A 22,948-nucleotide genomic window follows, 5' to 3' on the forward strand; every position below is an offset into this window, starting at 1 on the left:
ATATCATACAGCATTCAGAAAAATAACAGTTTGCACTCCTAAGGACTTTCACACTTTTCCAAAAGTGGGCCTTCTCTCAGTTGACCTGCTGATGAATTCTTCAAGCAGGGTCGAACCCCCCCCCCCCCCCCCCGCACCACTATTTCCTACGTCTATGGCCCAATGACGCTACGATGAGCGTTGTGGTGAAAATGTGGGTCAGGAAGCGAGTCGGGTACAATATTTTCTTTTCTTATTTTTGCGGTCAGAGTTGTGGGCGGGTTAGTTGAAAACGTCGGTCGGGTGCGGGTTTTTTGTACATTGACCCGCGCATCACTGACACCCACCAAACAAGAGAAAACGTATCTCCAACACCGGTGCACACAGTTTCCATGAAACATGTCGTTCAACACGGAAAGCGTAGAAAAACTTTTGAGCTTGAATGTGCCCCAGATGTTTGTTTTTTTCTAAGGGACGTTTATAAAAGATACTTAATTGTCCTAATTGAACTAAGGTCTAATCCTGGCTTAATCCAAGCCCTGTTAGTGAAACCAGGCCTATATTTCTTAACTCTCTTAGGACATTTGTGACCCTGGACCACAAAACCATAAGTCATAAGTCGCACGTGTATATTTGTGGCAATAGCCAACAATAAATTATATGGGTCAAAATTATACATTTTTCTTTCATAACTAAAATGATTAGTATATTAAGTAAAGATTATGTTCCATGAAGATATTTTGTAAATTTCCTACTGTAAATATATAAAAAAAATATTTGTATTAATAATATGTGTTGCATTTGGACAACTTTAAAGGCGATTTTCTCAATATTTAGACTTTTTTGCACCTACAGATTCCAGATTTTCAAATAGTTGTAATTCGGCCAAATATGGTCCTATTCTAACAAACCATACATCAATGGAAAGCTTATGTATTCAGCTTACAGCTTTCAGGTGATGTATAAATCCCTTATGACTGGTTTTGTGGTATAGGGTCACATTTTTGAAAAGTGCACTTTGCCAAAATGTCAAATTAAAAGTTTTACTTTAAAGTACATTTTAAATCCTTATGTTTTAATAGTCTTTTAATTGTGGAATGCCTTGAGGGCCGTCTCCGGGCAGGCACTCATTGGTGTTTTGATTTAGACCTGCCCAGAAAAACATATAGAGGCTTATGCCATCATAGTGCATGAAGGGGACCGGATCAATAAACCTATTTGTGTTCCTCGAGGGACAGAGACTCCTGAGAGATGAGGAGGATCTGAACTGCTACTAGATCCATTTTTGTTGTTGGTCAGATCCACTTATTAACAATAGATGCTATTTTTAATCTAAGTGCAAGGTAGCAACTAGATTATATTTACACTAAGTGAAAATAGCATATATTTTTAACAATAGATGCTATTTACACTAAGTACAAACAGTGATAGCTCCTATTTACATTGTTTAAATAGCAATAGATTCTATTTACACTAAGTGCAAGTAGCAATACATTTTATTTACACTAAATGAAAATAGCATTTCTTAGCAATATGCTATTTGCACAAAGTGAAAATAGCTATATATTCTATTTACACTATGTAAAAAGAGATGCATTTTCTTTGCAATAAGTGTACATAGTAGTTAGGTGCTATTTATGCTTATAAATAGTGGCATATACTATTTGACATCAGTGTTGTTGTACATTAAATTATAACATAGAGTGCAAATTATTATATATATTAAAATTATTAAATGAATGCCACCTTATTGGGACTATAAAGCCCTCTCTAACTGATAAACACTTTATTATTAAACACACGTTAGACCATTTATGTGATGGCAAAAGGGAGTAGAGCAAGTTCGGCAAAAGGTGGATTCAAACCTTGGATCGATTTGCGTCAAAACTTTTTTTACGTTCTAAAACTTTCTTATTGATAACCCTCCCACATTATGTATTAAGTAAATATCATCAACATCAACATCAATAATGATTATTTTAAAGGCTTTGCAATGTAAGTACCATAATAAATACATTTAACACAATAAATTTAAAAAAGGTGAATTATTCATGGGCTTTAACAATTCATATTTTGCTGAACTAAATAATATAGATGGACTGTGTGGCTGGCTTTCTCTAACATTTGGCAAATGACCACCATAATCAATATGCAGTGAGCTTTGTCGACTAGCTGTTAGCAATCATGAGCCTTGATGATGAAAATATAGTGTGCTCAGAAATGTCTGTTGTTCTTTCCCCTGGTGTTCAGGAGTAGACACAAAAGCCGCTGTCACAGACACGACTGTATCAGATATCCAGTACAGCCTCTGCTCAGTCTCATTAGCCTTCTTGTGCAGTGAAATGCCTTCACTTTGGAGTTTTGTCTCAGTGTAAATATTTAATTTCCTTTTTGGTTCCATTGGCACTCTGTCAAATCTTGCGCAATTTGCTACTCATTGTATAATGAAGGAGAGCATATATTTTTGCTGCTTCTAGCTTTCCATTTGTTTAAGCTTCAGCTGTCGGGGATCACTGGCACAGCCTAAAATCTAACTCCAATGATTTGTTCTGTTGCCCTTGCAGAAGACATGAATGCATTCTCTCTCATTTTGGTAGTGGCCCACAGTGTTATGTTTAGCTTCCCTTTCATTTTCCACAGTACAAAAAAGTGTTTAAAGAAAAAAAATACTCGGATAACTTCAAACACAACCAGAACAACCTCCACATAATGACGAGAACAGAAAACCAAGGAGGCAAACACAGGACTACACACGGACTACACACAAACCACACACACACACACACACACACACACACACACACACACACACACACACACACACACACACACACACACACACACACACACACACACACACACACACACACACACACACACACACACACAAGAACAAAGGAAGGAAACAAGATAACTAACAACTCAACCACAAACAGGTGTGTAACTCAAATCAGTAACCAAGGCAACTAACAAGGAAATCAGACAGACAGGCAGGCAAACAAAAATCAAAACACAGACAAACCAAACAGCTCAAGAGCAGGAGAATCCAGGGAGGAGACGACATAGGCAGAGGCCAGGGAGGAGACAACAGCAGGAGAAGCCAGGGAGGAACCCCAAGCAGGAACACTAAGGGGGGAGTGAGGAGTCATGGTCGAGACTTGACAAGTCCATGGCGAAGTTAGAGTGATGACTGACCAAGGCCAAGCCTGAGGAACAAGGAAGCCCAGTGAAGACGTAGGGATGAGGGTCCCAGGTGGAGCCGAGAGAGCAAGGATCCTAGGCAGAGTCAACAGGTCGACAGGCCGAGGTAGAATGAGGGGCCTGGGGGTTCTAGGCAGAGCTTGAGGGTCCAGGGCTAAGCTGGCGAACGTCTCGGTTACGTATGGTAACCCTCGTTCCCTGAAGGAGGGAACGGAGACGTACGTCGGACGTACCGATGAATTGGGATCACTTCTGGGAGCCCCTATCAGCTTCGAGCTATCTAGAACCGGCCAATGAACAATTGGCGTGCGAGATTTGCATCTCACGCTCCGCCCCGCGCCGCGGGTATAAACAGGAAGCGAGAGCGAATGCACGCTGTTTTTCACTGAGGAGCCAAACGTAGTGGCTCGACCTGCAGTGATGGTACAGCAACTGTGGCGACGGGACGTACGTCTCCGTTCCCTCCTTCAGGGAACGAGGGTTACCATACGTAACCGAGACGTTCCCATTCAGTCGGTCACGTTCGACGTACGTCGGACGTACCGACGAATTGGGATCCCCTATGGAAAACGCCATAGTTACTACCACTTCCAGCGCCCAGCGATGAGCCCCACAGACCCCGATCTGATGCGGGCGGGTAGGTTCACGCAGGGAGAGTCAAAGCTGCTGTTCCGCAAGACCCATTCAGCTGACTGTATTGGATAACGCTGGGAAAGCGTGCCTGTGAAGGCAGCTGCGGAAGCCACATCATGCCCAGAGGGAGTAACATGTGGAGAATACACGTATGGGCTGGCCGTGGGCAGCACAACATACGGAAGTCCCAGGGGTGGCCCCGGCCAATTAGGAGGGAGACAACACGTACCTGGGACGGCAGAGGAACTCTGCCGAGGGAAAGACACGGGCTCGCCGTAGGGAGCCGTACCGTGGAAGAATACACATATGGGACCGCCGTGGGGGTCACTACGTACGGAACCCAGCCTAACACAAGTTCCACCAATGCATACGAGTGTTAGACCTGGCGTCGAACGCTCCGCCACGTCCGACTGCCGCGGGTTGCGGAGGACTCAACAGGGTTCGCCGTTCCGGGGAACTCGACTGGAGCAGAATAAGCGCACGCATCCGTCTACCATAGGGGAGGGAATGGCGCAGCAAGCCGACACTAGAACGGGTACTTCGGTGTTACTGACTATGGGAAGTGAGCACACAGTCGACGAACAGGTTCCACTTGAACGCATAGAGGCGCCTCGTAGAGGGGGCTCTGGCGGAAGTGATGGTGTCAACTACCGCTTGCGGTAGGTCACCTAGAACCTCCGCGTCCCGTCCAGGGACCAAACATGGAGTTTCCAGAGGTCCGGACGCGGGTGCCATAGGGTGCCCCGTCTCTGAGTCAGGAGGTCCTGTCTCAGAGGAATGGGCCAGGGAGGTGCTGTCGCAAGGAGCACTAGTTCCGGGAACCAAGTCCGGTTGGGCCAATACGGAGCGACCAACAGGACCTGCTCCTCGTCCTCCCTGACTTTGCACAGTGTCTGCGCAAGAAGGCTCACTGAGGGAAACGCATACTTGCGTTCTTTCCGGGGCCAGCTGTGGGCCAGGGCATCCGACCCGAGGGTCCCCTCGGTCAAGGAATAGAACCACTGACAGTGGGTCGTCTCTGGGGAGGCAAACAGGTCTACCTGTGCGGGCCCGAAACGACTCCAGATTAGCTGGACCGCCTGGGGATGGAGTCGCCATTCTCCCGGAAGTTCCTGCTGACGTGACAGCTCGTCGGCCGCACGATTGAGCAGGCCCGGAATGTGAACGGCACGAAGCGACCTCAGATGCTTCTGACTCCATAAGAGGAGATGGCGGGCGAGTTGCGACATGCGATGGGAGCGTAGACCACCCTGTTTGTTGATGTACGCTACGGCCGCAGTGTTGTCCGTCCGGACCAGAACGTGCTTGCCTCTGAGCGGCACTTTGAAGCGGCTGAGTGCAAGACGAACTGCTAACAACTCGAGGCAATTGATATGCCATTGCAGTTGAGGCCCCGTCCACAGACCTGAAACTGCAAGCCCGTTGTACGTGGCACCCCAACCTGTGGATGAGGCATCCGTGGAGACAACGGAGTGCCTGGACACTTGTTCTAGGGGAACTCCCGCCCGGAGAAACAGAGGGTCCGACGGGCCGAAGGTTTGGCTGTGCCACGCCCATCTCGGGACTCGATCGTGTAGCCAGCGTTGAAGCAGTCTCATATGAAGCAATCCGAGCGGCGTTACTGCGGCTGCGGATGCCATATGCCCCAGGAGCCTCTGAAAATGTTTCAGTGGAACCGCTGTCCTGCCTTTGAACGAATTCAGGCAGTTCAACACCGACTGGACGTGCTCCTCGGTGAGGCGCGCAGTCATGGCGACCGAGTCTATATCCATACCGAGAAAAGAGATCCTCTGCGTGGGGCAGAGTTTGCTCTTCTGCTCTCACGACTGGGCAAGAATCAGCCAGTCGTCGAGGTAGTTGAGGATGCGAACACCATGCTCTCTCATGGGAGCAATGGCCGCCTCCGCAACCTTCGTAAAGACGCGGGGCGACAGGGACAGGCCGAAGGGTAAGACGCGGTACTGATATGCCCGTCCCTCGAACGCGAAGCGCAGAAAGGGCCGGTGTCGATGGAGAATCGAGACATGAAAGTATGCGTCCTTCAGGTCGATCGCTGCAAACCAATCTCGGGGACGGATGCACCTGAAGATGCGCTTCTGCGTTAACATCGTGAACGGCAGCCTGTGAAGGGACCGGTTCAGGAATCGCAGGTCCAAGATCGGTCGTAACCCGCCGCCTTTCTTGGGTACAATGAAGTACGGGCTGTAGAACCCGGACCTCATATCGGCTTGAGGGACCGGTTCTATCGCGTCCTTCGCCAGTAGGACAGCGATCTCCGCCCTGAGCACGGGGGAGTTCGCCTCCACTACAGTCGTGAAGTGAACGCCCCTGAACTTGGGGGGAATCGCATAGCCGAGTCTGATGGTACGGATGAGCCACCGAGACGGGCTGGGAAGCGCTAGCCAGGCTCCCAGACTCCGAGCAAGGGGGACCATCGGCACCACAGATGTACCCGGCAGCGAGGCGGAACGCAGGGACCCGGCTCGGACGGCATGGGAGCGGCCCGCAGCGGGATCTGAGTGTGCTGTGCAACACTTACCTGCATCCGCGGAGGGGACGTGCGAGTGTGGGGAGGCCGCTTGTGTGCGTCCCGACAGCCGGCATCCCCTGCTGGTGAAGGGAGAGGTACTTGAGGGTGGCGAGGCATGGGAGCGTCGACCACCGCCAAGCGCGCTCTCTTGGCACCCAGAGATATTGGAAACTGCTCTTTTATTGATGTTTCGGAACAGAAACACAAAAGATTTTCCCCCGGCCCTCCTCCGGGGGAAGGAGTGGTGCTGCAGCCATCTCCCTCAGAGCAGTCTCCTCCATCTCTGGGCAGCCCGTCTCAGGGTCGCTTGCCACCTGGCTTGGCAGCGGCCTGAGCGGGCTGGACATCCTTCCCACGGCCGGCCCCACGCCGTTGGCTGGTGGAAGGCTGCTGCGGTGCCTTGGCGGGGGCGGAGGCGGCGGCGGTGTGGAGGCAGCAGCGGGCCGCCGGGGCAGGATGTGCTTGATCGCCTCCATCTGCTTCTGGGCGGCCGAGAACTGTTGGGCGAAGCTCTCGAGCGCGTCGCCGAATAACCCAGCTGACGAGATGGGGGAGTCCAGGAACCGATATTTATCGGTCTCCCTCATGTCAGCCAGGTTAAGCCAGAGATGCTGCTCCTGGACCACAAGTGTGGACATCGCCTGACCGATGGCACGGGCGGTGACTTTCGTCGCCCGGAGGGCGAGGTCCGTCGCCGTCCGGAGCTCCCGGAGGAGCTCTGGGTCAGGCCTACCCTCGTGCATGTCAAGGAGTGCTCTGGCCTGGTGGACCTGAAGCAACGCCATGCCATACAAGGCGGACGCAGCCTGCCCGCAGGCCTTGTAAGCCTTCCCGGTCAGACCGGAAGAGAACTTACAGGCCCGGGACGGGAGACGTGGGTCACCGCGCCAGTTAGAGGCGGTCGCCGGACACAGTTGCATCGCGACGGCACGCTCCACTGGCGGGATCCCCACGTAACCCTTGGCTGGCCCGCCGTCGAGGGTAGTGAGGGGGGAGGAGTCACGCTGCCAGTTTCTGGCAGAAAAAGGTGCCGTCCACGACCTCGTGAGCTCCTCATGCACCTCCGGGAAGAAAGGTGTCGGGGCGGGACGCTGAGAACCAGCGCGACCCACCCCGAGGAACCAATCGTCCAACCCAGAGGGTTCGGGACACGGTGGAGGGTTCCACTCGAGCCCAACCCTTTCGGCGGCCCGGGCAAGCATAGCAGCCATCTCAGGGTCCGGGGCAGCCGTTGCCACTCTCCCAGAGGGAGGCAGTACAGCTGACCCTTCATCCTCTGAGGACTGAAACTCCCCCTCCGATGCAGCGATCGACATCTGTTCGTCCGCTGGAGCTCCAAAAGTCACCACTGGTCTCCCGTGGGAGGGTCCAGCGGGTTCTCTTGGAGGCTCTACCGGCTGCGGAGCTGAGGGATTAGGGGCCTGCGGAGGGTCGCTCGGCGGGTTTGCCCTAAACGTAATCCTCAGATCACCCTGGCCATCCAAAGAAGCAGGTCCGCCCGGGTTAGGGGCAGCCCTGGTTCGTGGGATGGGTAAGGGCACTCCCCCAGCCCGGAGGTAGGAGAGTCTCGATCTTAGCTCCGAGATAGTCATGTTCCCGCAGTGGGAACATGAACTATCCACAAACGCCACCTCAGCGTGCTGTGTGCCCAAACACGTGAGACAGCGATTGTGACCGTCAGCAGGGGCCAGGGAACGACCGCATCCAGAAACGCACGGGTGGTAAGACATCCTGAAAAGGACGGCACGTCACCCGTGAACTCTTTTGTGAGGAAACGCTCTGTGCTGAAGCACTCAGGGGGAAACGCGACAGCGCATGGGATTGTGTGCAGCCCGTGCCTGTACTCAAACAGGGAAAACGCCCAACCAGACCAACAGAAATTTGTTGCTGTGAAAACAGCAGTTTTCTCTGTACCACAGAGGCAGCAGATGAGTCTTCCGCGATCCCGCTGGAATGTGCCGTCTCTCCAACATGCGTTTCTCCTCTTCTCCGGTTCCTTTCAAACTCATTTTCTTTGCTGATAGCAGCGAACTCAATATTGAGTGGTCTTCGATTGCCGTTTGGCTCCGAAGTGAATGACAGCGTGCATTCGCTCTCGCTTCCTGTTTATACCCACGGCGCAGGGCGGAGCGCGAGATGCAAATCTCGCACGCCAATTGTTCATTGGCCGGTTCTAGATAGCTCAAAGCTGATAGGGGCTCCCAGAAGTGATCCCAATTCGTCAGTACGTCCGACGTACGTCGAACGTGACCGACTTAATGGGAACTAGAAGCCCAAGACGGATCCACGATGGGCCGGAGAACTGGGCAGTGTGGGCAGAGAGTTACCAAATGGCTTCCTTGGCTGATACACGACAGACATATAATTCAGGAAAGGCCTCTTTGGTTGACACATGATAGGCCGAAACTTTAGGAACATCCTCTCTGGCCGACACGGGACAGGCAGAAACTTCAGGAATGGCCTCCTTGGCCGACACAGAACAGGCAGAGGAGGTGAGAGTGGGAGACAGGATGGGAACATCAAAGAAAGCAGCACTCAGCATTAGGGGTGTTCAGCAACAGGCTGAGCTCTGGTGTAGGGTGATTCACATTGCAATTATACCCAGTCGATGTAGTTCTAGAATCTCCCTCAAGGTTTCTCTTAAGTTTGAGGATTCAAACCCGCCCGGAAAAATTTGCAGAGGCTATCTTCATCATAGTGGGTGAAGGGGACGAGATCTCCTCACTCTGGGAGAGGAGGAAGAGGATCCAGACCGATGCTAGATCCATCTTTAATCTTGGTCCGTTCTTTTGTTATGCTGGGTTGATGCAGAGAATAAAAAAAATAATTGCAGCAGTAAGGTGTGTAACGAAAAAATACAAAAATAACAAAATACTCAGATAACTTTAAACATTTGACACACAACCAGAACAACCTCCATATAATGACGAGAACGGAAAACCAAGGATACAAACAGAGGACTATGTATACACTGGAGAACAAAGGAAGGAAACAAGATAATGAGCAACTCGACTACAAACAGGTGTGTAACTCAAATCATTAACCAAGGCAACTAACAAGGAAATCAGAGAGGTAGGCAAGCAAAAACCAAGACTAAAACACAGACAAACCAAACATAACCATTACAATTAATGCATGAACTACCAATAATTTTTACAGGTTCAGCCACCAATATTGTGTCTTATTGAGATGCTGGTCAGTGATAAAGTCAATAGAAATATGAGTATAAGACCGTCATGGTATATGTAGAAGACATCAGACACTAAGGCAGGTCACCAGCACTTGTTTTGGAGTAGTTGACCTGTGCAGTGTGGACCCATCAAATCACTTGGGAACGTATCATGGTAGGAACGTGGGTCTTCCCATCAGCAGTCAGGTGGTGGCTCAGAGAGATGGCTTGCTGAAGCTCCCCCATTGATATCCGGCATAACATCCAACTACAAGAGAGGGAAGTAGAATGGGGGCATCGGTCCTTTCTTGAAGGGTAGGGGAAAACATTCTGGAGAGTAAGTCAGCCTTTGTGTTCATAGAGCCTGGCCTATAAGTTAGAGTGAATTTCAATTTTGAGAAGAAAAGTGCCCAGCAAGCTTGATGAGAGTTAAGTCTCTTGATCCATTGGATGTATTATACATTTTGGTGGTCTGTAAGAACTATGAAAGTGTGTTGAGCACCCTTCAACCGGTGGCAAAGCTGTCTTGATGGCTAGTAATTCTGTCTTCCACATCGTAATTGCATTCTGCAGGAGTATGTTTCTTCAAAAGGAAAGCACAAGGGAAAAGTTTGAATGGAGTGTCTTACCTCTGAGACAGAATGGCTCCAATACCAGAGTCCGAAGTGTCTAACTCTACTATAAAGGGGAAGGTGGCGTCTGGATGTTTAAGAAGGGACACACTGGTAAATTGGCTTTTAAGGTAATCGAATGCCTACTCAGCTTCAGAAGTTTATGTTAAGACGTGGCGAGATCCTTTCAGCAAAGAGTTTAATGGGGAGGCAATCAACAATAAAAATTGGCAAGCTTTAGGAATTGCTATAGTTCTTTGCTTGTGCTCGGGGTTGGCCAGTTAGTGATTGCTTAAACTTTGGTTTCATGAAAAGAAAAGAACCATCAGTTTCTTAGATCAAAGCACCTTGTTAATAAGTGGTGTGCAGCTTTTACTAAACTTATATTTAGTTAGTTAAATGTACGATAATTGCAATTCCTTAGTTGTTGAATGAGTATCCGGATGCAGTCTAAGGAGAAAGTCTTGATGGTTTGGAGGGAAAAATCATTCAGAGGGAAAGTTTACAACTTTTTGTCTTTGAGCATTGTGTTTTGCATATTAGAGTGGGTTGGGCTACTCTGAATTAGTATAAAAAGAAACAATGCATGCTATGAAGAGGTGATGTACACCAATGTGTAGGGCATTAATTAAGGATTATTTTGATAGGAAGCATGATGTAGATGAGGTTACATTAACTAGTGGTTCTATCATAAAGCTTGCATAAAATAGAATACAGTACAAAAGACACTATACAAGACATTAATAATCAGACATATAGTAGTCAATAACGTTTGTCAGTTTTCACATTAACCGTAATAGAATCCACCGTGTTGTTTAAAACCTTAACAAACTCATCCAAAAGGTTTCTGGAACCCCTAAAAATTCTAAGTACATAATCCACATATCTTTTCCACATAATATTATCTACAAAAGGGTTATTGTTCCAGATGTATCGTTATCATTTCAAATGAAGTAAATTGTAAATCAGTCACGTCAACTGCATTATAGTGCACTTAATAGGCCCAAGGTCACAATCATGATTTGGATCAGATGATCACTGGATTGATCTGGGCTAGAATCCTCTCACCAACAATCGGCCCTCATGTTGTTTGCTGTGATACGTGCTGTGCCATCATTGCCACACATGGCCCAGCTCTGGCTGAAAGGATATATGCCATTGTCAATAGGAGGCAGCAGTGCCAGCTTGAGGTCACAATCGGGCCAAGATCACTTGCTATGTGGGTTTACATCTCAAAGTGACCCCTCATAGCTAAGCATATTATTTTGTGTTTTTTGTGTGAAAGTGGGAACCTCTGCTTTACTGTGATCTGCTGTCTGACTGGCTCATTGCTCTAATGCGGAACACAAAATGATGAAATCTGATAAAGTTGCCTACACAATGGCTCAATTTTTGTGCTTATTAAAATATTTCCTATGAGCTCCCATATGATTTTTCTCAGAGCAGAGTTTTTCTCACTTTGAAGATCTTATAAATCTCTCTTCAAAGTGTTTGTATTTTTGCTAGAAAGATATAATTTCATTGTGAGTCCATCAGACCACAGCTGCATTATTTAGCAAAAAAAAACTGTGATATGATAGCTAAAAAATAAAAAAATTAAAATAAAATCAGCTCTTGGCCAATGGACTGATGGCCCCTGCCATATATTGAGTATGGTAGAGACATGGGGGTAAGCTGTTTTGATATAATAGATCAGTTTATTTTTTATTTTAACAATTGTAATATATTTGTCATAATGTCTTCACATTCACAGGGTATTCTTACTAGGGCTGTGCAATATGGACAAAATCAAGTAATTTGTAAATGCTTGAATAGCAATTTTTAAATAGCCAATAGCCTATAGTTAGTAACTAGTAAGTGGCAAACTGTGTCAAACATATTAAGCATATAGACTTTGATATTAATAGAAACCAGCCATATTATGATATAGACAGTAGATGTTATATTATGTTAAGACAGTAGATTATAACTATATATGTTATTGTTGTTGCACATGCATCATTGTCTGTACTTTAAAATTTAGAGTTATGCATCATAACAAACATACACGTTGTGATTCAAATCTCAATTCATTAGTTGTTCACGGTTGATGTAAATTATTTTAATGGATTTGCAGAGTCATACATTTAAATTTTAGATGGACAATTAAACATTTACCTGAACTTTAGCTTTAAGTTTACTAAAAGTGTGCATTTTAATTTTAATGTGATATGGACAATTAAGAATCAAATCAATGACCATCTGAAATTAATAAGGGTTCTGTAGTAAAGTGCAGATAAGCAACTACTCCAACATAGCAGGAATAGCAATGAACAGTGAGATATTTAAGGTTATTTACAAGTCATTACTTTTACAAATAATTGGAATGGAATTTAAAAAATATATTGGCACAAATATTTTTCTATTAATCTATTAGTCTGCTAATCTATTTTGACATGCTATATTTGTCCCGTGCTAGTTATCATGTCAATTGAAATTTTGTGAGTGAATCCCACATTTATATGTTGAGGTCACTTCCGAAATTTTAAAGCGTGTAATTGGCTCTTAGCAGCATGGAAAAACTAACTTTTATTCATTTTATGGAATATATAACCTCCAAAAAACATGCAAAGATCGCTCCGTTTACAATCACTAAACAGCTGTCAATCATCTCAGTTTGCAATCTCTCAAAGTTCCATTAAAATCAATCAATTTGTCTACACTGCATAATGAATCTCTTACTTTGTGTCTTTGTTTGTTAATGAGTGGATTTGTGAGCGTGCAGAACTCAGCACTGAACAAAAACGTTTCGTGCAGTTAGTGGATTCTAACTTAAACACCTCTGACTGGCCATTGCGTTCAAGTGTGCAACAAACAGTGATTGGCTACATTACTCACCGCTGCAAAAGCAAGTTGACATTCTCCAGAATTTTGCCAAATCTGTTTCGCCAAAAATATGATATTATTACAGTATCAACTGAGGGTGTTACTGCTTTTGTTTGAGGGTGCTTATATTTAAATTTGATTTTGTGATGTTTTTTACCCATGTTTTCATTTTAAAATGTGATCAAGCATTACCACTGCGAATCCCCCTAGGGGCTTCGGATCCCTGGTTGAAGACCCTTGCCTTACAGAAATATCTCTTTCAATGGACATGACAAACTCATACACACATACATACCTTACACATTCCATTTTACATTTGTTTGCATGTCTAGATGCACTTGCAGAATTTGATGATATTGTTCTAAACGGTGTGTGTGTGTGTGTGTGTGTGTGTGTGTGTGTGTGTGTGTGTGTGTGTGTGTGTGTGTGTGTGTGTGTGTGTGTGTGTGTGTGTGTGTGTGTGTGTGTGTGTGTGTGTGTGTGTGTGTGTCTGTGATGATTTCAGATCCTCTCAGGTGAGTCACCCCACACATCGCAGCAGACAGTCTCTAAACAGTCCCAGTCCTGGAGGAACAGAGATGGATCTTCTGGTCATGAGAGAGAGACCCAGAAAGGGGATCCGTAACAGTGGCTATGATGTGAGTGTTTTTCGAGAAAAGCAGTATAATGTATTAGCAAAATCAAATGGAAAGGGTTAAAAAAAAAAAAAATGCTGGCAGAGCATGGAGTCAGCAACAGGTTGTGGCTTTAGATAATCTGCCAAATGCATAAATGTATATTGGACAGTTACATATGATATTGTAACCCCTTATTACCTCCACTAAAGATAGGCGCCTTGCTTATTTTTGACAGACGCCACATCGAAGCAGCATAGTAAATACAAAATAAAAGTAAAATATCCATCAATTTTAAAATAAACCCCCTGTTTCAGACTCCGTATTTCACATAACTATCCTTGCTACAGTATTTATTACAGTTTATCAGTTCACTGTAATTAATACAACAGTATGCTTTAGCATTCATTATCAAATTGTTGTAAATACTATAATATATACAGTATACTAGAATTTACTAGTTTACTACAGTAAATACAGTAGTATATTTTCATGTGGGATAGCAAAAAACAACAATAAACAGAATTAAACTGGACCATACAAACACTTAATGTTAGAACACAAAAAAAGAGAAAAACAACTTATGACTGTGTAATCACGTGGTCTCGCGAATCCTGTCGCCTCGCTCCTGAAATGCTGCTGGTGTGAGTTGGCACCATGTGGAAGATGGAACAAAACCTTGCCGCAGCCGTAACGCACCGCAGATGCATGCAGTGTAAATAAGGGTTCAGGCCAGGGACGTCACTAGGATTGGAAGACAGGGGGGGCTTAGCCCCCAGGGTATTTGTAACTTGCGTTTGCAAAATCTTTGCACTCACATCTAGAGCTACACTAATGTCAAAAACCAGTCAAGAAACCAAGATGTTAACAAGTAAAACGTGACAGACATATCCTCTTCTTCCATTTCTACTCTGTTAAAGAAAAGTTATTGTAATGTTAGCTTTTAGACACATCAAAGCTGCATGGGGGAATTAACTTAGGCCAGACTTTGCTCCTGATGAGTTACTATAATGACTTAAATGCTATCTGTCTGCTCATGTAAATGTATGATAAAGTAATAGCATACTATATCTAATTCCTCTCTATATAAGAATAGTTGTCCACAGAATGCTATTTAATTACACAGAACCGCATGTATTCAACCCATTTTTGAGCTAAAATACAAATAGCTCAAAAATGGGTTGAATACATGCTAGTCTATTGTTTTGTTATCAAATGAAAGATTATTGTAAAGTGTCATCAAAAAAATATAAGGTTTATATCTTTTGGACAATAGAGTTTATTTGTAATAATTAAAAGTACAGTAAGGTTTGATGGTTTTGTTTTCATGTGAGTAACGCGTTGGTTCACTGACATGTTGAGGTTCATCATCATTCCTATAGCTAAACCTAAATTGAGCTCAACCTAAGCTACAAATACCACAGCTCTGACACACACACACACACACACACACACACACACACACACACACACACACACACACACACACACACACGTTTGGTTTTCATCTTTTATGGGGACTTTCCATAGGCGTAATGGTTTTTATACCGTACATACCGTATATTCTATCCCCCTACACTGCCCCTGCCCCTAAACCTAACCCTCACAGGAGACATTCTGCAATTTTACATTTTCAAAAAACATCACTTAGTCTGATTTATAAGATGTTTTCCTCATGGGGACCTAAAAATGTCCCCACAAGGATGAGGATTTCGGATATTGCTATCTTTGTGGGGACATTTTGTCCCCATAACGTGATGATTACCAGTCCACACACACACACACACACACACACACACACACACACACACACACACACACACACACACACACACACACACACACACACACTCATCTGGACTGAAGCAGCAAACATTCAGTGTAAGAGTAAATTACAAAACATTATTTAATATTTGAATCACAGCTTATAGTGTTTTGACATCGACAACCCAACTGCATTTTACCTCAAACTTGCGACTAGTTAACTTTCTAAAGTAATCGCTTCTCGGGTCGACATTAACACACTGACAAAATTATATTCTGAATTAAAAATATTTTTATACCACTTTTTAATGTGTGATTGTGTAAAGGTGTTCACGAGATACCAACCTTTCGCGAACTTGCTTTCAACATCGAACACTCGTTCTCATGGAGACTGAAGGGAGGGGCTGTGTGTGTGTGTGTGTGTGTGTGTGTGTGTGTGTGTGTGTGTAGCGCGCGCGTGTATGAGAGAGACGCAGGGAAAGGAAATGCAGCTAAACGTTATTTGCTCTATGAAAGACATTGATAAAGACGAAAACTAAGGACATTTAATCTATAATTTTAGATTAGTTAGTTTTGCCGAACACATATTACAGATTTGGTTAGTTATCGTTTTTTTGTTGTAATGCGTCGTTTTTATTTTTATTTCAGTTAACAACAACCCACCTAGTTTTCGTTTTTTCCTTCATTTTCGTTAACGATTAGGCCTATAACCTTGGTAACGACGAGACGAGATGAATCCTCCAGGCAGGAGCGCTCCGGTCTGCAACGCTCTGAAAGCTGCCACAGTTACACCAACGAGACGCGGTGCATCATCTTCATAGCACAACGTTCTTTGTACTTCTGTCCAACTTCCGACTTTTCGGTAATTTTTTTGTAGCTGGATATATATAATTTGTTGCGTCTAAATATGAATGAGGATACGGTTTTTGATAAATCAAATTGTTATTGTTGTTCTTATTATTATTTAGGGGGGCTTAGGAACATTTTGGGGTAGCTTCAGCCCCCCTAAAATAGGCCTAACGACGTCCCTGGTTCAGGCCTTGCTTGGTTGTTACTGGATGGCGTTGTGGGTGGGTTGTGATACACTTGTTAAATTAGTGTTAGTTGATGCTAATAGTCTGTTTTGTTGTTAGGCCACCCTAGTGAAAAAAAACCTATAACTAAATGTATTTAAAATACATTTATTTCATACTATGTATAGTACAAGGCTGGATTTCCCGAAACCTTCTTAACACTACGTCGTTCTTATACCTTAAGGTATTTTTTTCGGTGGGGGGGGGGTTGACAATGTCTTCACTTTTATCTTTTTACCCATTCATTTCCCACATATAATTGAATGAGGAAAGGAAAAACAAAACAAAAAACAGACTAGCATGTTGACTATTTGAACATAAATTTTGCTCTCCTTTCTTTCTGGCCAGCAAATTACTCAATGACTCTCTGATTAAAGTCAGTCATCTCAGTAGTGTCATGACGTTTGCATTGTTCAGTCAGATATTCGAGGTCTCTTACCCCCGTTGTTGTCCACAAAACTTCATTACTGACACTTGGAAACAACACATACAGCCTGCCACCTACGTTTCTCATAACAAGCACATGAAGCTCCGAGTACAGCTGCGTCCTGTCACTGGCCTGCTGCTGGATTTGTAAATCGCATTGGTCCGGTTCGGGAGCTTCCAACGAACGCCTTGTGAAAGAATTTGGTTTAACTGCTGCCGTCTCTACGAAAGTGATAATCATAACAAGGTTTTGGCGGAGTCGGAGTGACTGTGTCGCCCGCGCACTTTCGCTTTAGTGGCCAAGAGCGGAAAGTTGAATGACAGGTGACGAGAACCAATCAGATTGGATAAAATAACACGCATCCAATTCTGATTCGCCAGGGACGCAGCGACCTGCGTCCGGAGGAGGATCTTTAAAAACCAATTAGAGACCAGCTTCAGGTCAAATGCTGCCCGTATATTTTTGGACTCAGATAGACATCCATTTGTCCAGCGTCCCTCGCGCATGAAACCGCATGAAACATATTGAAGAACATATTAGATAACCGATCAAAGCCAGTTTTTATTAAATGCTGAGGCTCTTACTAACAGCCGGCATGTCGTATTAGTAAACTATTTTATTTTTATTTCATTTTTATATCATTTTTGTAGACATGTATATTTCTGGAATTTTGATGGGGGCGGTGCCCCAGCGCCCTCTATTGTCCAGCCGCCACTGCCTTAAGGTGTATCTTAACATTAACATGTGTTTCCCGAAACAATCTTAGTTAAGAATACCTTCTGTAAGTCATTCTTTCGTAAGGTTGGTCTGGAGCACCCTTAGCTATACCTTATCACTATTGACAGTTCATTCCGATGGCCATCACTTTTTCTTTACATCTCAGTCTATACCAATATAATTCTGCTAATTTTTCATGCAAATAATACAATTGTCATTACACTGATGGTTGTTAGCTTTTTATTTATATTTTCCAAAGGTACATCAGATGGCAAACCATTATGGAGTCTATTTAAAGGGAATGATTGTGGAGGGGAGTTTGGTCAAACTATGGCAGTGATACAGCGAATAGTTGTGCTAAAAAAAAGACGGCGCCGTCCGAGGAGCCATTTCTATGTGCACTATTTCATCCGTGAAAACTTTAGTCCCCTGGCTACCATGTCAGAAGCTGCAATTAAAAATAAAATGTGCCTGCCACGGCAGCAAATTCAGCAGCTTTTAGATCTTGTTGGTCCGACTTTGTCAAGACAAACTTGATGGAGCTCAGCCCCGAAATTCAGCTGCTGCCGCTCTTCCCTTTCTGTCTCTTTTCTCCGCTATAGCAGTTGATTGTTTTGCGTGTTGCGCTTTTATTGAGTAGGTCATCCAATAAAAGAAATTAGTGATTTACACCAATAATGTGATGCGGGCAATTAACCCTGCTTGTGGAGTAAATTAGGACTGTGGCAAAATATATTATGACAATATAATGGCATAGGCCTACTGCTAGTTTGTGTAGTGTTGATTCCTGATACATTTGGACATGAGAGGTTGCGGGTTCACACAATCATTTCAAAATTATATAAAATATCCACGGGTGTATTTAGTTTGCAATTTGGATTATATTTATAAGATCTCACAAGTCCTGATAAATGCAATTTCAACTATTTCTGAAGTGCTTCTATTATAAATAACACCGCTTTCTCACATAATGCAGTTAAACAGCCCCTGCATAGAGTTAAAAATTGATTTTTGAGCTATTGATAAACTAATTCAGCACCATCGCCACGGACAGCACCTGCTAACGTCGCACTTAAGAAGGTATACCTTAAGCAACCTCCTAAGATATAGTTCAGGGAACACGCCTAGAAATGATATACCTTTTGTTAAGTTATACCTTTAGAGTCTTCGTAGCGCGCTAAGAGACAACGTTATCGGGAAATGCAGCCCAAATCTATTAACATATTTACTGACATATACATAGCTTGAGACTTACCCATATAAATATTTGGAGTACTTATTTTTTGCACAATTCACATTTCTTAATATTAAGCCTAAATGTGTTTTAATAACACTATTAGTAAGGATAGTTTGATCTCTGAGTCTGAATAATATCAGTCTTTAAATTAAAGATATTTAAAGTGTAACTAAAGTATACTTGTAATAGTTACATTTTAGCACAGTCAAATATACATCTTTAGTTGAACCTCAGCACTTTTTCTGGATAACACAAGTGCATTAAGTACAAAATGAGTTGTTCCAGTTTAGCAGACTTTAAGTATATCAATTTATACCAAAAGTACAATCGCTGGGTATTTATATTAAGTACATACATGTATATATGTAAATGTATTTGTAGTATACTTAGCATAAAATAAATGTATTTCAAATACATTTTGGTATATTTATTTAATTATTGATTGATTGATTGATTGATTGATTGATTTCATGCAAAATTAACAAATATTTAAAATATTATAATAGTAAAAATAGTAATATTAAAAATATTTTCTTAAATGAAAGAAGAATCATAATCATAAGGTGACCTGAATCATGATGCAAGTTTGTCACTATGGAAACCGAAGCACACTGTTTTGTTTTGGGTTGCGATTGGGGAATGGAGAATGGAATCAATGTTGACAATTTATTATTTCTTTACTGTAAACAAAAAAATATGGTTTTATAAAGCATCTAAGCATGAAGCGTTTATGTGACAATATCAAGACAGAGTCAGCGGCACACATGCAGTCGTGTCCCAGATCTTAAATGAAATTAACTTTAGTATGCTGACTTTGTGCACCTCTCAGCAATTGTAAATATGCTGACATATTTTATTTGAAATAGAGCTTACCTATTTTGAGCTTGAAAGTTGGCATCTTTAAGCATGTAGTAGTAAAAAAAAGCCACACGGTCTTTGTCTCTGACCATATATGAGTTAAACAGTTGTGGATTCACCCGTGTCCCTGTACTTAAAGGGTTAGTTCACCCAAAAATGAAATTTCTTCCATTAATGACTCACCCCAATGTTGTTCCACACCCGTAAGACCTCTGTTCATCCAAGGGTTCATAGAGACGTTCCCCTTCGAGGGAACTCGCACTGCGTCATCGAGTGATGACACTCTGGGAACGTTCATACCCACTAGGCCACACCAACATCACCTGCGTCCCAGTGTGAAGCTGGAGACCAGGGACACTTAGGACGCAAGCACTCTAGCACCAGGCGTCACCGGGAGGTGCAGACTGTAAAATCTAATGAAGGTGTGCGGGGTGGCCCACCCGGCCGCCTCGCAAACCTCTTGAAGCGAGACGCCCGAAAGGAGGGCCACAGAGGAGGCCATGCTCCTGGTGGAATGGGCCCTCACGGCCATGGGTGAAGGCAAATTGCGCACCCTATAAGCCGCGGCTATAGCCTGGACAATCCAATTACTGATCGTCTGAGTCGATGCAGGCAGCCCTTTCTTGGGTGAGCCAAAGCACACCAACAATTGGTCTGACGTTCTCCACTGGGAAGACTTCTCCAGATAAATACTTAAGGTTCTGACAGGGCAGAGCAGGTGAAGTCTCCCCTCTTCCGCCGTCAGGTGGGGAGGAGGATGGAAAGCCTGAAGAACCAGAGACAGTGCCACCTGAGATGGCACCTTGGGTATATAGCCCGGTCTAGGGTGTAAGATGGCCCTTACTCCGCCAGGGGCAAACTCCAGGCAAGTCGGTGTGACCGCCAAGGCCTGGAGATCTCCCACTCTCCTGAGAGAGGTAATGGCGAGGAGAAAGGCCACCTTAAGGGTCAGGTTCTTCGGCTCAGCCGACTCCAGTGGCTCGAAGGGGGCCTCAGCCAACCCCTCAAGTACCACCGCCAGGTCCCAGGTTGGGACTCTGGATCGAGCCGCAGGCCTCATCCTCTGAGCCCCATGGAGGAACTGTACAACCAAGTGGTGCTTCCCCAAGGGTCCATCACCTAGAGGTGTGTGGAAAGCCCCAAGGGCAGCCACGTACACCTTCAGGGTGGACGAGGTACGACCAGAGGAGAAGCGATCTTGGAGGAACTCCAGCACTGAAGCCACTGGGCAGTTAACTGGGTCCACCTCACGCTCTCTACACCAAGTGGAGAACACGTTCCACTTGAGGCTGTACAGTCTCCTGGTGGAAGGAGCCCTGGAGCTGAGTAAAGTCTCGACTACCTCTGCTGACAAGCCTGCCTCTAGGTGCCGAGCCCCCTCAGGGGCCAGACCCAGAGGCTCCATATCTCCGGCCGGGGGTGAAATATTGTGCCCCCTGCCTGCGAGAGCAGATCCCTCCTCAGAGGTGGGGAGGAGGATGGAAAGCCTGAAGAACCTCAGAGGGATCTGCCACGGAGAGCCGTCTAGCAGAGCTATGATGTCCGAGATCCATACTCGATTGGGCCACCGGGGTGCTACTAAGAACAGGCTGATGCCCTCCCGGCGGACCCGCTCCAGAACTCCCGGGAGCAGAGCGATCGGGGAAATGCATACAGACGTAGCCTCGGCCACGTCTGCATCATGGCATCCAGCCCTAACGGAGCTGGATGCCTGAGAGAAAACCACAGTGGACAGTGGGACGTCTCTCGAGACGCGAACAAGTCCACTTCCACTGGGCCGAATCTCTCGCACATGGCCTCCACCGCCTCTGGGTGGAGTCGCCACTCCCCAGGCCTCAGCCCCTGCCTCAACAGGACGTCTGCTGGACGGTCCCAGGGGATATACATCGCTCTGAGAGACGACAGTTTCCCCTGGGACCACAGGAGGATTTGATGCGCCAGTCTGCAAAGAGGGCGCGACCTCAAACCCCCCTGATGGTTGAGATACGCGACACCCAAGGTGTTGTCTGAGCGTATCAGGACATGGTGGCTGCGGAGGTCCGGGTAAAAGCTCCTCAGAGCTTTGTAGACCGCCAGCATCTCCAGGCAGTTGATGTGCCATGAAGAGTGCCGGGTCTCCCACAGACCTCTCGCAAAGCGGCCGTCCATGACCGCGCCCCAGCCAGTGAGGGAGGCATCTGTTGAAACGGCTCTCCGGCAACATGATGCTCCCAACATTGGACCTTGGGACAGGAACCAAGGTTTCCGCCATATGACGAGGGAACGAAGGCATTTGCACGTTACCCTGATCATACGAAATGGATTTCCCCTCGGGGAAAACCCCTTGGCCCTCAGCCACCACTGTAGGGGTCTTATGTGCAGCAGGCCAAAAGGTATCACGTTGGACGCCGCTGTCATGAGCCCCAGCAGTCTCTGAAACTGCTTCACAGTGAGGCTGCGGCCTGGCTTCACTCTGAAGACCATCGCCAGTATGGACTCCACGCACGCGGGGGACATTTGTGCCCGCATCGACGTGGAGTCCCATACAACCCCCAGGAACGTAGTCCGCTGGGAGGGCGTCAACACGCTCTTCTTCGTGTTGAGTCTAAGCCCCAAGCACCTGATGTGGGCCAGAATGACATCTCGATGCCGAACCGCCATCTCGCGCGACTTGGCCAAAATGAGCCAGTCGTCGATGTAATTGAGTATACGGATGCCCTGGAGTCTCAGAGGAGCCAGTGCTGCATCCATACACTTGGTGAAGGTGCGAGGGGAGAGTGCCAGGCCGAAGGGAAAAACCCGATATTGGTACGCTTCGCCCTCGAAAGCGAACCTCAGGAACTTCCTGTGACATGGAAGAATGGAAATATGGAAGTATGCGTCCTTCAGATCTATCTTGACGAACCAGTCCTCTGACTGGATCTGACTCACGATGGCTGGAATTGTGAGCATCTTGAACCTGAATCTCCTCAGAGATCGATTCAAGAGCCTGAGATCTATTATTGGACGCAACCCACCATCCTTCTTGGGAACTATGAAGTACCGGCTGTAGAACCCGGACTCCCTGTCTGCCAGAGGGACCCGTTCTATGGCCTCCTTGGCTAAAAGGGCTTGTACTTCTTGTTCCATAACCCAAACCTGCTCTGGGCCGACCACAGTCCAGACCCCCCCGTTGAACTTCGGGGGAGAAGAACCAAACTGAAGCCTGTAACCCAGCTCTACAGTCTGCAGGACCCATGTAGACACACTCAGAAGGCATGACCATGCGCCGAGATAATCTACTAAGGGAAC

At 45.6% G+C, this 22,948-nt stretch overlaps 1 protein-coding gene across 1 annotated transcript in view; it reads left to right on the top strand.

The window, feature by feature from the left end:
* kiaa1549lb (KIAA1549-like b) overlaps positions 1 to 22,948 on the top strand; it is a 98,274-nt gene that overhangs the window by 45,669 nt on the left and 29,657 nt on the right. The window contains exon 16 of the mRNA XM_079826080.1: positions 13,494 to 13,626. Within this exon, the coding sequence (XP_079682206.1) occupies positions 13,494 to 13,626 (133 nt within the window). The remainder of the gene's footprint in view (positions 1 to 13,493; positions 13,627 to 22,948) is intronic.

This window comes from Gobio gobio (genome assembly GCF_949357685.1).
Source record: "Gobio gobio genome assembly, chromosome: 9".
Lineage (NCBI taxonomy): Eukaryota > Metazoa > Chordata > Actinopteri > Cypriniformes > Gobionidae > Gobio > Gobio gobio.